The sequence below is a fragment of the Halichoerus grypus genome, chromosome 1, assembly GCF_964656455.1.
Source record: "Halichoerus grypus chromosome 1, mHalGry1.hap1.1, whole genome shotgun sequence".
In the NCBI taxonomy this organism is placed as follows: domain Eukaryota; kingdom Metazoa; phylum Chordata; class Mammalia; order Carnivora; family Phocidae; genus Halichoerus; species Halichoerus grypus.
In genome coordinates, this window is record NC_135712.1 from 125,363,236 (window position 1) to 125,382,546 (window position 19,311).

Sequence of the window (19,311 nt, forward strand, 5' to 3'; positions counted from 1 at the left end):
CTCTTCTTTAAATGCTTGGTAGAATTTACCTATGAAGCCACCTGGTCCTGGACTTTTGTTCGTTGGGAGTTTTTTGATTACTGACTCCGTTTCTTTCCTGGTTACCCGTCCAGTATTTCCTTTTTTTACCCACACTATTTCTGTTAATGGTATACTGAAAAATGGATTTTTGTGAGATGATTTGCGTATGCTTTAGTCGCACATTATGTCAGGAGATCCTCATGATTTTGTAGGCTGTTCTGGTATAAAAATTGATATAAAAAATCTGAGATTGACTCAAAGCAGTTTTATGCACTATCCTTCAGCAGGGGTACTTGGTGGAAGCAAGTGATTAGTTTCTTTCTTTTTTTTTTTTAAAGATTTTATTTATTTATTTGACAGAGACAGAGATAGCGAGAGCAGGAACAGAAGCAGCGGGAGTGGGAGAGGGAGAAGTAGGCTCTCCGCTGAGCAGGGAGCCCGATGTGGGACTCGATCCCAGGACCCTGGGATCATGACCTGAGCCGAAGGCAGACGCTTGACGACTGAGCCACCCAGGCGCCCAAGTGATTAGTTTCTTAAACCTTCCTTTCTCCAGGAGCTAGTGGTCTACTGACTTTGAAAGGGTTTAGTGACAGTGAATCTCAGGGAATCCCCAAGCTCCTTAGAAAGAATATAATCAAGTATTTTGTAGTTCTTTTTTTTTTCCTTTTTTTTTTATTATTATGTTATGTTAATCACCATACATCACATCATTAGTTTTTGATGTAGTGTTCCATGATTCATTGTTTGTGCATAACACCCAGTGCTCCATGCAGAACGTGCCCTCCTCAATACCCATCACAGGCTAACCCATCCTCCCACCCCCCTCCCCTCTAGAACTCTCAGTTTGTTTTTCAGAGTCCATCGTCTATCATGGTTCATCTCCCCCTCCGATTTCCCCCCCTTCATTCTTCCCCTCCTGCTACATTCTTCTTCTTTTTTTTTCTTAACATATATTGCATTATTTGTTTCAGAGGTACAGATCTGTGATTCAACAGTCTTGCACAATTCACAGCGCTCACCATAGCACATACCCTCCCCAATGTCTGTCACCCAGCTGCCCCATCCCTCCCACCCCAACCACTCCAGCAACCCTCCGTTTGTTTCCTAAGATTAAGAATTCCTCATATCAGTGAGGTCATATGATACATGTCTTTCTCTGATTGACTTATTTTGCTCAGCATAACACCCTCCAGTTCTATCCACGTCGTTGCAAATGGCAAGATCTCATTCCTTTTGATGGCTGCATAATATTCCATTGTGTATATATATATATATATATATATATATATATATATATGGCACATCTTCTTTATCCATTCATCTGTCAATGGACATCTTGGCTCTTTCCACAGTTTGTCTATTGTGGACATTGCTGCTATAAACATCGGGGTGCACGTACCCCTTTGGATCCCTACATTTCTATCTTTGGGGTAAATACCCAGTAGTGCAATTCCTGGGTCATAGGGTAGCTCTATTTTCAACTTTTTGAGGAACCTCCATACTGTTTTCCAGAGTCGCTGCACCAGCTTGCATTCCCACCAACAGTGTAGGGGGGGTCCCCTTTCTCTGCATCCCCGCCTGTCATTTCCTGACTTGCTAATTTTAGCCATTCTGACTGGTGTGAGGTAGTATCTCATTGAGGTTTTGATTTGGATTTCCCTGATGCCGAGCAATGTTGAGCACTTTTTCATGTGTCTGTTGGCCATTTGGATGTCTTTGGAAAAATGTCTGTTCATGTCTTCTGCCCATTTCTTGATTGGATCATTTGTTCGTTGGGTGTTGAGTTTAAGAAGTTCTTTATAGATTTTGGATACTAGCCCTTTATCTGATATGTCATTTGCAAATATCTTCTCCCATTCTGTTGGTTGTCTTTTGGTTTTGTTGACTGTTTTCTTTTGCTGTACAAAAGCTTTTTATCTTAATGATGTCCCAATAGTTCATTTTTGCCCTTGCTTCCCTTGCCCTTGGCCATGTTTCTAGGAAGAAGTTGCTGCGGCTGAGGTCGAAGAGGTTGCTGCCTGTGTTCTCCTTTAGGATTTTGATGGACTCCTGTCTCACATTTACGTCTTTTCTTCCATTTTGAGTCTATTTTTGTGTGTGGTGTAAGGAAATGGTCCAGTTTCATTCTTCTGCATGTGGCTGTCCAATTTTCCCAACACCACTTGTTGAAGAGACTTTTTTCCATTGGACATTCTTTCCTGCTTTGTTGAAGATTAGTTGACCATAGAGTTGAGGGTCCATTTGTGGACTCTCTATTCTGTTCCATTGATCTATGTTTCTGTTTTTGTGCCAGTACCATACTGTCTTGATGATGACAGCTTTGTAATAGAGCTGGAAGTCTGGAATTGTGATGCCGCCAGCTTTGCTTTTCTTTTTCAACATTCCTCTGGCTATTCGGGGTCTTTTCTGGTTCCATACAAATTTTAGGATTATTTGTTCCATTTCTTTGAAAAAAAGTGGATGGTATTTTGATGGGGATTGCATTGAATGTGTAGATTGCTCTAGGTAGCATTGACATCTTCACAATATTTGTTCTTCCAATCCATGAGCATGGAACGTTTTTCCATTTCTTTGTGTCTTCCTCAATTTCTTTGATGAGTATTTTATAGTTTTCTGAGTCCAGATCCTTTGCCTCTGGTTAGGTTTATTCCTAGGTATCTTATGGTTTTGGGTGCAATTGTAAATGGGATTGACTCCTTAATTTCTTTCTTCTGTCTTGTTGTTGGTGTATAGGAATGCCACTGATTTCTGTGCATTGATTTTATATCCTGCCACTTTACTGAATTCCTGTATGAGTTCTAGCAGTTTTGGGGTGGAGTCTTTTGGGTTTTCCACATAAAGTGTGTATCATCTGCAAAGAGTGAGAATTTGACTACTTCTTTGCCGATTTGGATGCCTTTCATTTCTTTTTGTTGTCTGATTGCTGTGGCTAGGACTTGTAATACTATGTTGAATAGCAGTGGTGATAGTGGACATCCCTGCCATGTTCCTGACCTTAGGAGGAAAGCTCTCAGTTTTTCCCTATTGAGAATGATATTCACTGTGGGTTTTTCATAGATGGCTTTTATGATATTGAGGTATGTACCCTCTATCCCTATACTCTGAAGAGTTTTGATCAAGAAAGGATGCTGTACTTTGTCATATGCTTTTTCTGCATCTATTGAGAGGATCATATGGTTCTTGTTCTTTCTTTTATTAATGTAGTGTATCACATTGATTGATTTGTGGATGTTGAACCAACCTTGCAGCCCAGGGATAAATCCTACTTGGTCGTGGTGAATAATCCTTTTAATGTACTGTTGGATCCTATTGGCTAGTATTTTGGTGAGAATTTTTGCATCCGTGTTCATCAAGGATATTGGTCTGTAATTCTCCTTTTTGATGGGGTCTTTGTCTGGTTTGGGGATCAAGGTAATGGTGGCCTCGTAAAACGAGTTTGGAAGTTTTCCTTCCATTTCTGTTTTTTGGAACAGTTTCAGAAGAATAGGTATTAATTCTTCTTTAAATGTTTGGTCGAATTCCCCTGGGAAGCCATCTGGCCCTGGGCTTTTGTTTGTTGGGAGATTTTTGATGACTGCTTCAATTTCCTTAGTGGTTATAGGTCTGTTCAGGTTTTCCATTTCTTCCTGGTTCAGTTTTGGTAGTTGATACATCTCTAGGAATGCATCCATTTCTTCCAGATTATCTAATTTGCTGGCATAGAGTTGCTCATAATATGTTCTTATAATTGTTTATATTTCTTCCGTGTTGGTTGTGATCTCTCCTCTTTCATTCATGATTTTGTTGATTTGGATCAATTTTCTTTTTGATAAGTCTGGCCAGGGGTTTATCAATCTTGTTAATTCTTTCAAAGAACCAGCTCCTAGTTTCGTTGATCTGTTCTACTGTTCTTTTGGTTTCTATTCCACTGATTTCTGCTCTGATCTTTATTATTTCTCTTCTCCTGCTGGGTTTAGGCTTTATTTGCTGTTCTCTCTCCAGCTCCTTAGGTGTAGGGTTAGGTTGTGTATTTGAGACCTTTCTTGTTTCTTGGGAAAGGCTTGTATTGCTCTATACTTTCCTCTTAGGGCTGCTTTTGCTGCATCCCAAAGATTTTGAACAGTTGTGTTTTCATTTTCATTTGTTTCCATGAATTCTTTTAATTCTTCTTTAATTTCCTGGTTGACCCATTCATTCTTCAGTAGAATGCTCTTTAGCCTCCATGTATTTGAGTTCTTTCTGACTTTCCTTTTGTGATTGAGTTCCAGTTTCAAAGCATTGTGGTCTGAAAATATGCAGGGAATGACCCCAATCTTTTGGTACCGGTTGAGACCTGATTTGTGACCTAGGATGTGATCTATTATGGAGAATGTTCCCTGGGCACTAGAGAAGAATTTGTGTTCTGTTGCTTTGGGATGGAATGTTCTGAATGTATCTGTGAAGTCCATTTGGTCCAGTGTGTCATTTAAAGTCTTTATTTCCTTGTTGATCTTTTGCTTAGATGATCTGTCCATTTCAGTGAGGATGATGTTAAAGTCCCCCACTATTATTGTATTGTTGTCAATGTGTTTCTTTGCTTTTATTATTAATTGCCTTATATAATTGGCTGCTCCCATGTTAGGGGCATAGATATTTACAATTGTTAGATCTTCTTGTTGGATAGACCCTTTAAGTAGGATATAGTGTCCTTCCTCATCTCTTATACAGTCTTTGGTTTAAAATCTAATTTATCTGATATAAGGATTGCCACCCCAGCTTTCTTTTGGTGTCCATTAGCATGGTAAATGGTTTTCCACCCCCTCACTTTCAATCTGGGGGTGTCTTTGGGTCTAAAATGAGTCTCTTGCAGACAGCATATCGATGGGTCTTGTTTTTTATCCAATCTGATAGCCTGTGTCTTTTGATTGGGGCATTTAGCCCATTTACATTCAGGGTGACTCTTGAAAGATATGAATTTAGTGCCACTGTATTGTCTGTAAGGTGACTGTTACTGTATATTGTCTGTGTTCCTTTCTGGTCTATGTTGCTTTTAGACTCTCTCTTTGCTTAGAGGACCCCTTTCAAGATTTCTTGTAGGGCTGGTTTCGTGTTTGCAAATTCCTTTAGTTTTTGTTTGTCCTGGAAGCTTTTTCTCTCTCCTTCTATTTTCAGTGACGGCCTAGCTGGATATAGTATTCTTGGCTGCATATTTTTCTCATTTAGTGCTCTGAATATATCATGCCAGTCCTTTCTGGCCTGCCAGGTCTCTGTGGATAGGTCTGTTGCCAGTCTAATGTTCTACCATTGTAGGTTACAGATCTCTTCTCCCGAGCTGCTTTCAGGATTTTCTCTGTGTCTCTGAGACTTCTAAGTTTTACTATTAGATGTCGGGGTGTTGACCTATTTTTATTGATTTTGAGAGGGGTTCTCTGTGCCTCCTGGATTTTGATGCCTGTTTCCTTCCCCAAATTAGGGGAGTTCTCTGCTATGATTTGCTCCAATATATCTTCTGCCCCTCTCTCTCTTTCTTCTTCTTCTGGGATCCCAATTATTCTAATGTTATTTCGTCTTATGGTATCACTTATCTTTCAAATTCTGCCCTCGTGATCCAGTAGTTGTTTATCTCTCTTTTTCTCAGCTTCTTTATTTTCCATCATTTGTTCTTCTATAGCACTAATTCTGTCTTCTGCCTCATTTATCCTAGCAGTTAGAGCCTCCATTTTTTATTGCACCTCATTAATAGCCTTTTTGATTTCGACTTGGTTAGATTTTAGTTCTTTTATTTCTCCAGAAAGGGTTTCTCTAATAACTTCCATGCTTTTTTCAAACCCAGCCTAGTATCTTTAAAATCATCATTCTAAACTCTAGTTCCGACATCTTACTAATGTCCATATTGATTAGGTCCCTGGCAGTCGGTACTGCCTCTTGTTCTTTTTGTTGAGGTGATTTTTTCCGTCTTGTCATTTTGTCCAGAGGAGAACAGATGAATGAGAGAACAAAATGCTAACAGGGTAACAACGTCCCCAGAAAATATACACTAAACAAATCAGAAAAGACCTGAAACTGGGGGAAAAGAAAGGGAAAGAAAGAAAAAAGAAAAAGAAAAAAAAAATAGAAAAAGATAAAAACAAACAAAAACAAAACAAAAACAGAGTATGATCAAATATGATCAGGCTGGTGCATAGATCAGTGCCACACACTAGATTTTGGGTGTATTTTGGTCTGTTAGAAGAAAGTGACTCCCAAAATTTTAAAGAAAGAAAAACTTATATATGTACAAAAATAAGGGTAAATACGATGAAGGGATGGAATGACTGTAAAGATGAAAATTATAAAAGATTTTATAAAAGGAATTGATAAGTTGGTTGAAAAAAGAAGAGGGTTTAAAAAAAAAAAGGGAGAATGTGATCCTGGCAGGAGGAGACCAGAACAAAGCCATACACTAGAGATTTAGGGTATATTTTGATCTGTTAGAAGAAACTGTATCTCAAAATTTTAAAGAGAGAACAACTTACATACATATACCAAAAATAAGGGTAACTACTATGAAGGCATAGAATATGACTCTAAAAATGAAAAATAAAAAGTATTTTTTTAAAAAAGGGATTGATAAGATGTTGGTTGAAAAAGGGAAAAAGAAAAATTAAAAAAAAAAAATTAACTTTGAAAGACTAAAGAATCATGGTAAAAAAGCCATGAATTCTATGTGCAGTATTCCCCTAGCGCTGGAGTTCTGCCATTCTCATCGGTAAACTTGGTCTTGGCTGGCAGTTCTTGCTGATCTTCTGGGGGAGGGGCCTGTACAGTGGTTCTCAAATGTCTTTGCCAGAGGCGGAATTGCCCCGCCCTTGCCGGGTGGGCTAAGTAATCTGCTTGGGTTTGCTCTCGGGAGCTTTTGTTCCCTGCAGCTTTCCGTACAGCTTTGGAGGCCGAGAGTGAAAATGGCGGCCTCCCAATCTCCACCCCGAGGAGCTGAGAACTCAGGGCCCCGCTTCTCAGTGAGCCCCCAGAGAAAAGCAGTCAATCACTCCCATCTGCCGGGTCTCTGGCTGCACTCTGTGCTCACCCGGCCTGTAACCGACGTTTCTATCTCTGGCTCACGACCCCGTGTGGAGTCTCCAAACCCAACAGATCCCTGTGGTGCGCTCCCGCGCTGCTCCTCCCGGGGAGGAAGGGGAGTCTCCCCGGATCTGCCACTTGTTTGGTCCCTGCTGGAAGTGCAGTGGCCCTACTGTGCCGCAGATCCCAGTTTATGGCAACCCCAAGCTGAGAGCCCGCGCCTCGGCTCTGTCTCTGCAGCCGGCTTCCCTGCTCCAATACCTGGGAGCTCTGCTGCACTCAGGCACCCCCGGTCTTTCTGTGACCTTGAGGGTCCTGAGACCACACTGTCCCGCAAGTTTTCCACCCCCCCGCTTAGCCACTGGAGCAACATCCCTCAGCGGAGCCAACTTCTAAAAGTTCCAATTTTGTGCTCTGCAGCTCTATCACTTGCCGGTATCGGCTGATGGAGGCCCCCTCCCCCGCCGTCTGTCCTCCCGAATATCGCCTCGGATTCACTTCTCCGCACATCCTACCTTCCAGAAAGTGGTCCCTTTTCTGTTCAGAGAGTTGTTGCTATTCTTTTCTTTGATCTTCTGTTGAGTTCGTAGGTGTTCAGAATGGTTTGATCCCTATCCAGCTGAATTCCTGGGACCAGACGAAATCCAGGTCTCCTACTACTCTGCCATCTTGCTCTGCCCCAAGTATTTTGTAGTTCTTAAAGCAAAATTATTTTTGGGAGAGCTTGTTCAGTATTAGACTTATCAAGAAGTGTGTGTTGGGCTTCTAAATGAGATCTGTTTGGAAAGGGCGTTCTGTTATCCAAATAAATGGAAAGGACTGCTGTAGAACATCTAATTTATTCTGAGTCACTTAATAACTTCAGGGTTTTATGACAGTCTTGACTCTGGGAAAGAAACTGAGGATTGCAGATGGGAGGTAGGGGGATGGGGTAACTGGGTGTTGGGCCTTAAGGAGGGCACGTGATGTGGTGAGCACTGGGTGTTATATGCAACTGATGAATCATTGAACACTACATCAAAAACTAATGATGTATTATACGTTGGCTAATTGAATTTAAATAAATAAAAAAATTGTCAAAGAAATAAAAAAAATAACTTCAGGGTTTTACTTGCAGTTTGTAAGAACTTAGTATTGCTAGTTTGTTTTTATAGTACTAGTTTAAAATTCCTCGTGGTTTCCATCTTCCCTCTCACCAGCAGTATATAGACATTAAACAGAGTTGTTTCTTTTGCCTTCTAGGTGTGATTACAAAGTAATTATAAAGGGAAAAAAACTTTTTATGTTTTATATTAAGAATAGCTATTTTAGGGGCACATGGGTGGCTCAGTTGGTTAAGCGACTGCCTTCGGCTCAGGTCGTGATCCTGGAGTCCCAGGATCAAGTCCCACATCAGGCTCCCTGCTCAGTGGGGAGTTGGCTTCTCCCTCTGACCCTTCCCCCTCTCATGCTCTCTCTCTCTCACTCTCTCTCTCTCTCAAATAAATAAATAAAATTTTAAAGAAAAGTATAGCTATTTTATTTTTAAAGATTTTATTTGAGAGAGAGAGAGTACATGAGCGATGGGGAGGTGGGGAGAGGGAGAAGCAGACTCCCTGCTGAGCAGAGAGCCTAACGTAGGGCTCGATCCCAGGACCCCAAGATCATGACCTGAACCGAAGGGAGCTGCTTAACTAATTGAGGCACCCAGGTGCCCCAAAAATAGCTATTTTAAAAACTATAGGAGTGATAACTATGTTATCGCCTTTGTGTGTCATATCACCTTTGTTTCCATCTAAGCTTATTCATCCTCCGATATCTCTAAAATTATAAATACACTCTTGTCCCTTATTCTCTATAGTATGAAACTGAGGTCAAAGAGTCTCCTGACCTACTGAGCAGTAAACGCTTTAGATAAAACTGTTCTTCTTCAGAGTGTCAATAAGAGTAATTTAAATACTTGTATGAAGTAGGAAAGTTTTATTTATAAAGATTTACAACTTTTTTTTATATGGCAAGAATTAGTTTAAAAATTAAAATGTTAATGTCTTTTGGAGATGAGGATAGAAATAAGAAGATGGCACTTAATATAACATAATGTTATGGTCTCTGAAGTCAGACAGCCTTTGGTTTATGTCTCATTTCTACCACTTAACTATATGACTTCAGGCAAGTTACTTAACCTCTTTAAGCCTGAGATTCCCCTTGAAGAAAGAGTATAGATAAACCATAGTGGGGTGCCTGGGTGGCTCAGTTGGTTAAGCATCTGACTCTTGATTTCAGGTCAGGTTATGATCTCAGGGTCTTGAGGTCAAGCCCCATGTCAGACTCTGCACTCAGTGAGGAGTCTGCTTCTCTTCCTCTTCCCTCTGCCCCTCCCCCCTCTCGTGCGTGGGTACGTGCTCTCTCTCTCAAATAAGAATAAATAAATCTTTAAAAAAAAAAAATAAGCCAGTAGTATCATCATCAGAGTATCACGAGCACTAATTACATACATGTAAAGCACCTCAGCACACTGCCTGCATAGGCGGATAAATGAAGAATCCTTGAATAACTTCCAGGCTTCTTGAGATCTCATAAAGCAGGGCTTGGCAAATTTACTTTGTAAAGGAACGGACAGTAAATACTTTAGTCTTTGTCAACCATGTTTTGTCTCTGTACATATTCTATTTTGTTTGGGTTCTGCTTTTTACAACCATTTAAAAATGTAAAAAAATTCCTTTTTTTTTTTTTTAAGATTTTATTTGAGAGAGAGAGTGAGCACAAGCACGGGGGTGGGGTGGGGGGAGGAGGGAGGGTTGCAGAGGAAGATGGAAAAGCAGGGAGCCGAACTTGAGCCTCAGTCCCCGGACTCCAGGATCGTGACCTGAGCCAAAGACAGATGCCTCATAAAGCCATTTTTGTAAAGATTTTATTTATTTGTTAGAGAGAGAGAGCACAAGCAGGGAAAACAGCAGGCAGAGGGAGAAGCAGGCTCCCCGCTGAGCAGGGAGCCCAATGTGGGACTCGGTCCCAGGACCCTGGGATCATGACCTGAGCCGAAGGCAGATGCTTAACTGACTGAGCCATCCAGGTGTCCCGCATAAAAGCTGTTCTGAACTCACAGGCTGCAGGCCCAGTTTGGCCCCTAGGCTGTAGTTAGCCAGTCCATGTACACAGCACCACTAGAGTTATCAAAAACTAAGTTTTTACCTTTTTTTTTTTAATTTAAATTTTACTTAGTGAACATACAGTGCAATATTGGTTTCAGGAGTAGAATTCAGTGATTCATCACTTACAACACCCAGTGCTCATCACAAGTGTCCTCTTTAATACGCATCACTGATCTAGCCCATTTCCCTCCATCAACTCTCAGTTTGTACTGTATCCTTAAGAGTCTCATATGGCTTGTTTCCCTTTCTCCTTTTTTAATTTTCCCTGTTTCCATATGTTCATTTGTTTTCTTTCTTAAATTTCACATATGAGTGAAATCATTTGGTATTTTGTCTTTTTTGACTGACTTATTTCACTTAACATAATACACTCTAGTTCCATCCACGTCTTTGCAAATGACAGGATTTCATTTTTTTGATGGCTGAGTTATATTCCATTGTGTGTGTATATACACACCACATCTTCTTTATCCATTCATCTTTTGATGGACGTCTGGGCTCTTTCCATGGTTTGGCTATTATGGACATTGCTGCTATAAACATTGGGGTGCAGGTGCCCTTTCAGATCACTGCATTTGTATCTTTGGGGTAAATGCCCAGTAGTGCAATCGCTGGGTCATAGGGTAGCTCTATTTTTAACTTTTTGAGGAACCTCCATACTGTTTTCCAGAGTGGTTGCACCAGTTTACATTCCCACCAACAGTGTAAAGGGTTCCCCTTTCTGTGCATCCTCGCCAACACCTGTTGTTTCTTGTGTTGTTAATTTTAGCCATTCTTGCAGGTGTGAGGTGGTGTCTGATTGTGGTTTTGATTTGTATTTCTCTGATGGTGAGTGATGTTGAGCATCTTTTCGTGTGTCTGTTAGCCATCTGGATGTCTTCTTTGGAAAAGTGTCTATTCATGTCTTCTGCCCATTTCATTACTGGATTATTTGTTTTTTGGGTGTTGAGTTTGATAAGTTCTTTATAGATTTTGAATACTAACACTTTGTCTGATATGTCATTTGCATATATCTTCTCCCATTCCGTAGGCTGCCTTTTAGTTTTGTTGACTGTTTCCTTTGCTGTGCAAAAGCTTTTTATCTTGATGAAGTCCCAATAGTTCATTTTTGCTTTTGCTTCTCTTGCCTCCAGCAGCGTGTCTAGTAAGAAGTTGCTAGGCCAAGGTCAAAGTGGATGCTGCCTGTATTCTCCTCTAGGATTCTGATGGTTTCCTGTCTCAACATTTAGGTCTTTCATCCATTTTGAATTTATTTTTGTGTATGGTGTAAGAAAGTGGTTCAGTTTCATTCTTATGTATGTTGCTGTCCAGTTTTTTTTCCCAACAGCGTTTGTTGAAGAGACTTTTTTCCACTGGATATCCTTTCCTGCTTTGTTGAATATTAGTTGACCATATACTTGTGAGTCCATTTCTGGGCTCTCTATTCTGTTCCATTGATCTATGTGTCTGTTTTTGTGCCAGTACCATACTGTCTTGATGACTACAGCTTTGTAATAGAGCTTAAAATCCAGAATCATGCCTCCAGTTATGTTTTTCTCTTTCAGAATTGCTTTGGCTATTTGGGGTCTTCTGTGGTTCCATACAAACATTAGGATTGTTTGTTCCAGCTCTGTGAAAAATCTGGTCGTATTTTGATAGGGATTACATTAAATGCATAGATTGCTTTGGATAGTATGGACATTTTAACAGTGTTTGTTCTTCCAATCCATGAGTATGGAATGTTTTTCCATTTCTTTGTGTGCTCTTCAATTTCTTTCATAAGTGATCTCTAGTTTTCAGAGTACAGATCTTTTACCTCCTTAGTTAGGTTTATTCCTAGGTATCTTACTGTTTTTGGTGCAATTGCAAGTGAGAGCGATTCCTTGATTTCTTTTTCTGCTGCTTCATTATTGGTGTATAGACATGCAACAGATTTCTGCACATTGGTTTTATATCCTGCAACTTTGCTGAATTCATGTATTAGTTCTAGCAATGTTTTGGTGGTCTTTCAGGTTTTCTGCATATTGTATCATGTCGTCTGCAAATAGTGAATGTTTGACTTCTTCCTTGCCATTTTGGAGCCTTTTATTTCTTTTTGTTGTGTGATTGCTGAGGCTAAGACTTCCAGTAGTATGTTAAATAGTACTAAGTTTTTACCTTTTAAACTTCTAGCCTTGAATCGCCAGTGTTTATTGCATATTAGGGACTATATATATTTTGTTACTGACGTTTATGTTTTTTTCTTCTAATTATCAGCCAACTTGATTCTGAAATGTAATAGTTGAGACTATTTGCTTGGGTCCTTCATCAGTTGTTCTCTTAAATCCATGTTGTAGTAGCTAAGCAGCTGTAATCTCAATATGAAAATTTTAGGAGGTTTTTGAAAGGTAAGGAACCATAAAAAACAATAACCATAATTCTCTTATTATATTTATACAGTTATTTCCACGTGAAGGGCTTGACCACTTAGGCCATTACTTCTGTTTTTTCCTTAATGATATTTTCTCAATTCTGTTGTGAATTATCAAAACCAGTTTGGGGACTGAGACAGGCCCAGGGAGTTACTGGAGCTTCATAATTTTCAATTAATTGGAGTTTCTAGTATACTAGGAATACCTAGAACAGTGACATGATTGCTGTTGTCATTCCTAATGGAAGATGGAAATAATGACAGTACTCTTGGTAGCCAAGAAAATGGGATGAGTTTGTATCCTTTCCTCATTGTGTACTTACTGAGCCTTAGTTTTTGTGACTGTGGTCACAGTTCTCAGGCTTCATGTTACCTTTAAGTATAAGATAAATTTTCTGCTAGATGACATTTCTTTTTCTCTTTCAGTTGAAGCTGTGAAGTCTGAAGTTGAGCCCTTCAATGACTCTACTCATATTTCTCTGCAAGAAGAAAATCAGTCTTCTGTCACTCGTTGCCTCCCTGATGCTTCTACAATTACTGAAGAAGGTTTATTTAGCCAAAAGAGTTTCCTTGTTTTGGGGTTTAGTAATGAAAATGAATCTAATATTGCAAATGTCATAAGAGAAAATGCTGGAAAAATCGTGTCCCTTCAGAGCAGAATTGTTGCTGATTATGCTGTGGTTCCGCTGCTGGGGTGTGAAGTAGAAGCAACTGTGGGAGAAGTTGTCACAAATACGTGGCTGGTAAGAAAACCCTGTAGCAGTTGAAATGTAGTGTTGAAGGATATCAGGTGCTGAGAGTGTTAATATTTATTTCCTAAGCAATTCAGTTTAGGTAAATTGGTGTTTGAGCAAGGTTTAGATTTTGAGTTTAGCAAAGGGAATTGTAAGAGGAAAATATGCAAGCTTTCTTGGCCCCAGTCCTGGCAGAGTAGAGCTTATTGTTTCCCTGGGGCCACAGCAGCAACATTCCTTCTTAAGATGTTACCCCAGGTCATCTCATACTATTTCAGTCCTCCCTGTTTTCTCACAACCAAAGCATGGGTGCACTTTTGTATTGTTCTTTTTTATTGGCTGAACACTGGTAATTTCACCATTTTTTTTAACTTCCAAGAGTTAAGAGGAAAATTTATAAACTAATACTTGGGGAGAAATTAAATTTACCGCAATATTTAGTAAGTTAAATGATAAACCTGCCTGATCTTAATATCCTGTGTAATGAATTAGTTTTTTTAATATAATGTGAAATGTATTGAGAATGAGCATACACAAGGTTATTTTCAAGTAAAATCGCTTTTCATGTAGACTAAAATTACTGCTACTGTAACTAAACCAGTGTTAACCACTAGTTGCTTATTTCAGGTTACTGTTCTTGTGTCTCTTGTTTTTAAAAGGTAACTTGTATAGACTATCAGACTTTAATTGATCCAAAGTCAAATCCTCTCTTCATGCCAGTCCCAGTAATGGCAGGAATGACTCCTTTAGAGGATTGTGTTATTTCATTCAGCCAGTGTGCAGGAGCAGAAAAAGATTCATTGACATTCTTAGCAAATCGCCTCGGAGCAAGGTATGTAGTATTTTTTGTGCACTTGCTATCATGGTGTACCTTTTGACTTATTGGTGAACATTCAAACTGGAATTGGGCTGGGTGTCTTTATAATGTTTATGGGTAGTGTGTCATGTACCTGTGTGATGGCTCAGTACTACTAGATGGATACCTGGCAAAGGTTCAGACCATGGGCATTAGTGCTTACCTACCAGGAAAGGGAATATGTAAAGCTGATACGAGGTCCGTTATTGAATATTGCACACCCAAGCATTATTCCCTTCCATGGGCCATATGGGAGATTTATTCTTTTTCAGTAATGAATACTTGGGAAGGAAAAAAAAGTACTTGAAAATTACTTCCAAAATTCAAATTAGCCCAACCCCTAAGTGAACCTTAGGTGGTAACTGTTTTAAAAGGAAGTAGAAAAGTTATATCAGTAAATGTAAATGAAATCAACTTTTATTTTAAAAAACAGTTCTTTTAGATTAGATCTTGAAGCAACACTTAAAATGACTTTAAAGAGACACACCTAAAACAAATTGATTCAGAATATCTGAAAAAAAAAAAAAAAAAGATGGGCAAAGGTATGTCAAAGAAATGCAAACAAAAGGAAAGGAGGGGTTGCAGTTCTAATGTCAGACAAGTTTGTATTCAAATGAAAAAGCATTAAGTAAGAAAAAGGAGAGCATTGTAAATAGCTATTCACACTGAAGTTAAAATACATATATGCCAAAAAGAACATGACTATCATCCATAAGACGAAAACATTAGGAGATACAAGGTGGAATCAACAGAAATACATTACTTGTAGGAGACTTTAATTTCCATCTTTTATTTCATAAGAGGTCACATAGAAAACAGGGAAGGATCTAGATTTCAACAGCATAGTCATCTACCCTGAAACAGAAAACATACCTTTTCAAGTGCCTGTAGAACACTTAGAAACATTGCCTATAAAGAAATTGGCCACAAAGAAAACCTCAGTAAATTCCCTGAAGTAGAAAGAGTACAGACCATACTCTCTAATCATGATGCAAAAAGACTAGAAATGAATAGTATAAATAGAAAATGAAAAGACCTGGGGCACCTGGGTGGCTCAGTTGGTTGAGCAGCTGCCTTCGGCTCAGGTCATGATCCCAGGGTCCTGGGATCAAGCCCCGCATCGGGCTCCCTCTTCGGCGGGGAGCCTGCTTCTCCCTTTCCCTCTGCCTGCCACTCTGCCTACTTGTGCTCTGTATCTCTCTGTCAAATAAATAAATAAAAAATATCTTTAAAAAAAAAAAATGAAAAGACCTTATAAACTGGACATTTTAGAACTATTTCATAACTCTTGGTTCCAAGAGGAATTCAAACCCATTTATAAGCCTAGAAATCATTATCAACACAATGGTAATAAGCAATCCCAGTGCCCAGATTGTGATCCAAAAATACCATTTCCTGCTAAAAGAAACTAAAATGTAAAGAAATGATTAATTCCAGGGGCGCCTGGGTGGTTTAGCCCCTTAGACATCTGCCTTTGGCTCAGGTCTTGATCCTAGTGTCCTGGGATTGAGCGCCACATCATGCTCCCTGCTCAGTGGGGAGCCTGCTTCTCCCTCTCCCTCTACCAACCCCCCCCCCCCACTCATGCTCATGCTCACTTGCTCTCTCTGTCTCTCTGCACTCTCTCTCTCAAATAAATAAAGTCTTTAAAAAAAAATTAATTCCAGGTCTGGGGCAGAAAAGGTATCAGTGAGTATGGAACATTTTGTCAGACCAGATAGCAAGAACTGCTAAGGAAGTTGTGTCAAAAGGACCTCCACTGGCCAAAGACAGGAAAATTTAAGTATCACTAAAGGGAATAATGGCAGTGGATCCAAACACATCAAATAATGTTTAAATCATGATTTCATAATGACTTCCAAACAAAGCTAATTGGTCATGTTTGAAAGATGCTGGGAAACCAGCCCATTATTTGAAAGCTGTCAGATAAAGTGAAAGGATCAAGTATTTATTCTGCCTTTCCTATGTAATCTGTATCAGAGTACCATAATAATGGATAAGACAGTTTCTCTTTAAGAGGTATTCCAACAAATAAATGAAGAAGGATAGGGTTAAAACTCCTAATGAATGAAAACATCTAGGCCCTGAAAATCAATAATCACATAATAAAAAGGAAAACAGACATTATATGCCTCCTGATGAAGAACACACTACCACCTTAAAGTGGCCTTACCAAAATGATAAAACCTCAATCTGATGAAGTTTCTAGATTCAACTACTGATTTATAAGAAATAGGAGAATAGGCTCTCTGCTCCTCCCTGTTCGACAGACAGCCGCATCTTCTGGTGCAGTGCCAGCCGCGTCCCTGAGACACGATGGTGAAGGTCGGAGTGAACGGATTTGGCCGTATTGGGCACCTGGTCACCAGGGCTGCTTTTAACTCTGGCAAAGTGGATGTTGTTGCCATCAATGACCCCTTCACTGACCTCAACTACATGGTCTACATGTTCCAGTATGATTCCACCCATGGCAAATTCCACGGCACAGTCAAGGCTGAGAACGGGAAGCTCGTCATCAATGGAAAGTCCATCTCCATCTTCCAGGAGCGAGATCCCGCCAGCATCAAATGGGGTGATGCTGGTGCTGAGTATGTTGTGGAGTCCACTGGGGTCTTCACCACCATGGAGAAGGCTGGGGCTCACCTGAAGGGCAGGGCCAAGAGGGTCATCGTCTCTGCTCCTTCTGCCGATGCCCCCATGTTCATGATGGGTGTGAACCATGAGAAGTATGACATTCCCTCAAGATTGTCAGCACTGCCTCCTGCACCACCAACTGCTTGGCTCCTCTGGCCAAGGTCATCCGTGACACTTCAGCATCGTGGAGGGACTCATGACCACCGTCCATGCCACCACTGCCACCCAGAAGACCGTGGACGTCCCCTCTGGGAAGCTGTGGCGCGACGGCCGAGGGGCTGCCCAGAACATCATCCCTGCTTCCACTGGCGCTGCCAAGGCTGTGGGCAAGGTCATCCCTGAGCTGAACGGGAAGCTCACTGGCATGGCCTTCTGTGTCCCCACCCCCAATGTGTCCATCGTGGATCTGACCTGCCGCCTGGAGAAAGCTGCCAAATACAACGACATCAAGAAGGTGGTGAAGCAGGCATCAGAGGGCCCCCTCAAGGGCATCCTGGGGTACACTGAGGACCAGGTTGTCTCCTGTGACTTTAACAGTGACACCCAGTCCTCCACCTTCGATGCCGGGGCTGGCATTGCTCTCAACGACCACTTTGTCAAGCTCATTTCCTGGTATGACAATGAATTTGGCTACAGCAGCCGGGTGGTGGCCATGGTCTACATGGCCTCTAAGGAGTAAGAGCCCCCTGGACCACCAGCCCCAGCGAGAGCAAGAGGAAGAGAGAGGCCCTCAGCTGCTGGGGAGTCCCTGCCCCAACTTATCCCCCAAAACACTGAGAATCTCCCGACCTCCACCATTTCCATCCCAGACCCCCCGAAGAAGGGGAGGGGCTTGGGGAGCCATACCTTGTCATGTACCATCAATAAAGTATACTGTACCCAGCCAAATAAAAAAAAAAATAGGAGAATAACATGTTAAACTATAGCACAGAAATGCAGTTAGCAAAATCCAGACTCTGAGATAACTTTGTTATAAATAATACAGTGTCTTCAACAAATATGTATTAAGGGGAAAGGGAAAGAGGACAGAGCCTATAAGCTAAAAGACAAAAAAAAAACAAAAACCTGTAGTTTTTAAAAATGCACTACGTGGTAAAACTAAAGAAAGGTAAGGAAGTGATTGCCACAAATATCCAAATAGTGGCTACTACTAAGAAGGGAGGTAGGGAGGGGTTGTAATTGGGCAAGGGACACATTGGAGAGGTTCTGGAGTGGCTGGCAAGATGCTGTCATCTGATGTAGGTGGTAGATACAAGGGTTTTCACTTAATAATAATTCACTAAATTTTGTATTTCCTTTTTCGCTGTCTTCTGTATTTGAATTACACTAAACAATAAAAAGCTTTTTGAAAAAAACTAAAGTTGCAGAAAATCTAGAAAGTAACAATAGCAAAAGTATGACACCCAAGTTCCAGGGGTTAAACTAAAGCAGTGCTTGGAGAAAAATTTAGTGAAGTGGCTGTTAATAAATATCAATAAAGTGGCCAATTAATATACAGAAATCATTGACCTTCATACAACCAGTTAGAAAAGCTAATGAAAACTAAGTTTGCAATGAGAGATAAAATACTTACCAACAGGTTTAACATGAAACTTGGAAGAGCTACAGAAGCTTATAAAATGCTATTAAGGGAACAGTAGAAAAGATATCCATGTTCTTGGAAAGAAGATTATAAAGAAGTTTCTATTGTTCAGTCCCCTACATTAATGTATAAATTTAACATCCCAGTTAAAATGCCATCCAAATTTTTTAAGGAGGGCAATAAGCAAACGAAATTCTTGAATTCATAAGAAAAGGTTAGCAAGCAGGAAAGTCATGAAAATTCTGAAATAGAATAGTTATTTAAATATACTTTGTAAAACCTCACTAAATAATAGTGTGGCTTTAATAAGTTGCAGAAAGTTCAGTGAACGAGCAGAAAGTCTAGAAATAGACCAAATACAAACAGGAATTTAGTGTATGATAAAAGTGATATTCTGGGGTGCCTTGGGTGGTAAATCAGTCAGTTAAGCATCTCCCTTCGGCTCAGGTCATAATCTTAGGGTCCTGGGATCAAGCCCCACATGGGGCTCCCTGCTCAGTGGGGAGTCTGCCTCTCCCTCTCCCCCTCCCCCCCTGCTCATGCTCTCTCTCTCTCAAATAAATAAATAAAATCTTTATTAAAAAAAAAAAACAAAGTGATATTCCAAGGCATTGAAGAAGAGAGATGGCTTATTCAGTAAATAGGATTCAATAAAGTTAGAGCCACATCTCATACCAAAATAAGTACCAAATGGATCCGTGAGTTAAATGTGAAAAATGAAATCACGAAAGTGCTAGGAAAAATGTGGGAGATTTAAAGAATCTTAAAAGTGGGAACTAGAGCATAAAACCCAGAAGCTGTTTAAAAAAAAAAATTCTGTTTATATGTCAAGTGGTGGACTTCTCTTTTCTGTCCCCATGTTCTCTGTGTTTAATAAATATTCTGTGATTTTGAACAAGTCACTTAATTGTATCTTTTCCCAGGTTGTATCTTTACAATTGTAA

General features: G+C 40.2%; 1 protein-coding gene and 1 pseudogene across 9 annotated transcripts in view; both read left to right on the top strand.

Annotated features, from left to right (window-relative positions):
• The window catches only part of TOPBP1 (DNA topoisomerase II binding protein 1), a 74,710-nt gene that overhangs the window by 18,312 nt on the left and 37,087 nt on the right, over positions 1–19,311 (top strand). For all 9 annotated transcript variants that reach the window (XM_036077091.2, XM_036077093.2, XM_036077095.2 and 6 more), the window contains 2 exons: positions 12,988–13,304; positions 13,955–14,127. In XM_036077091.2, the coding sequence (XP_035932984.2) occupies positions 12,988–13,304; positions 13,955–14,127 (490 nt within the window). The remainder of the gene's footprint in view (positions 1–12,987; positions 13,305–13,954; positions 14,128–19,311) is intronic.
• Positions 16,447–17,677, top strand: LOC118526097 (glyceraldehyde-3-phosphate dehydrogenase pseudogene; annotated as a pseudogene).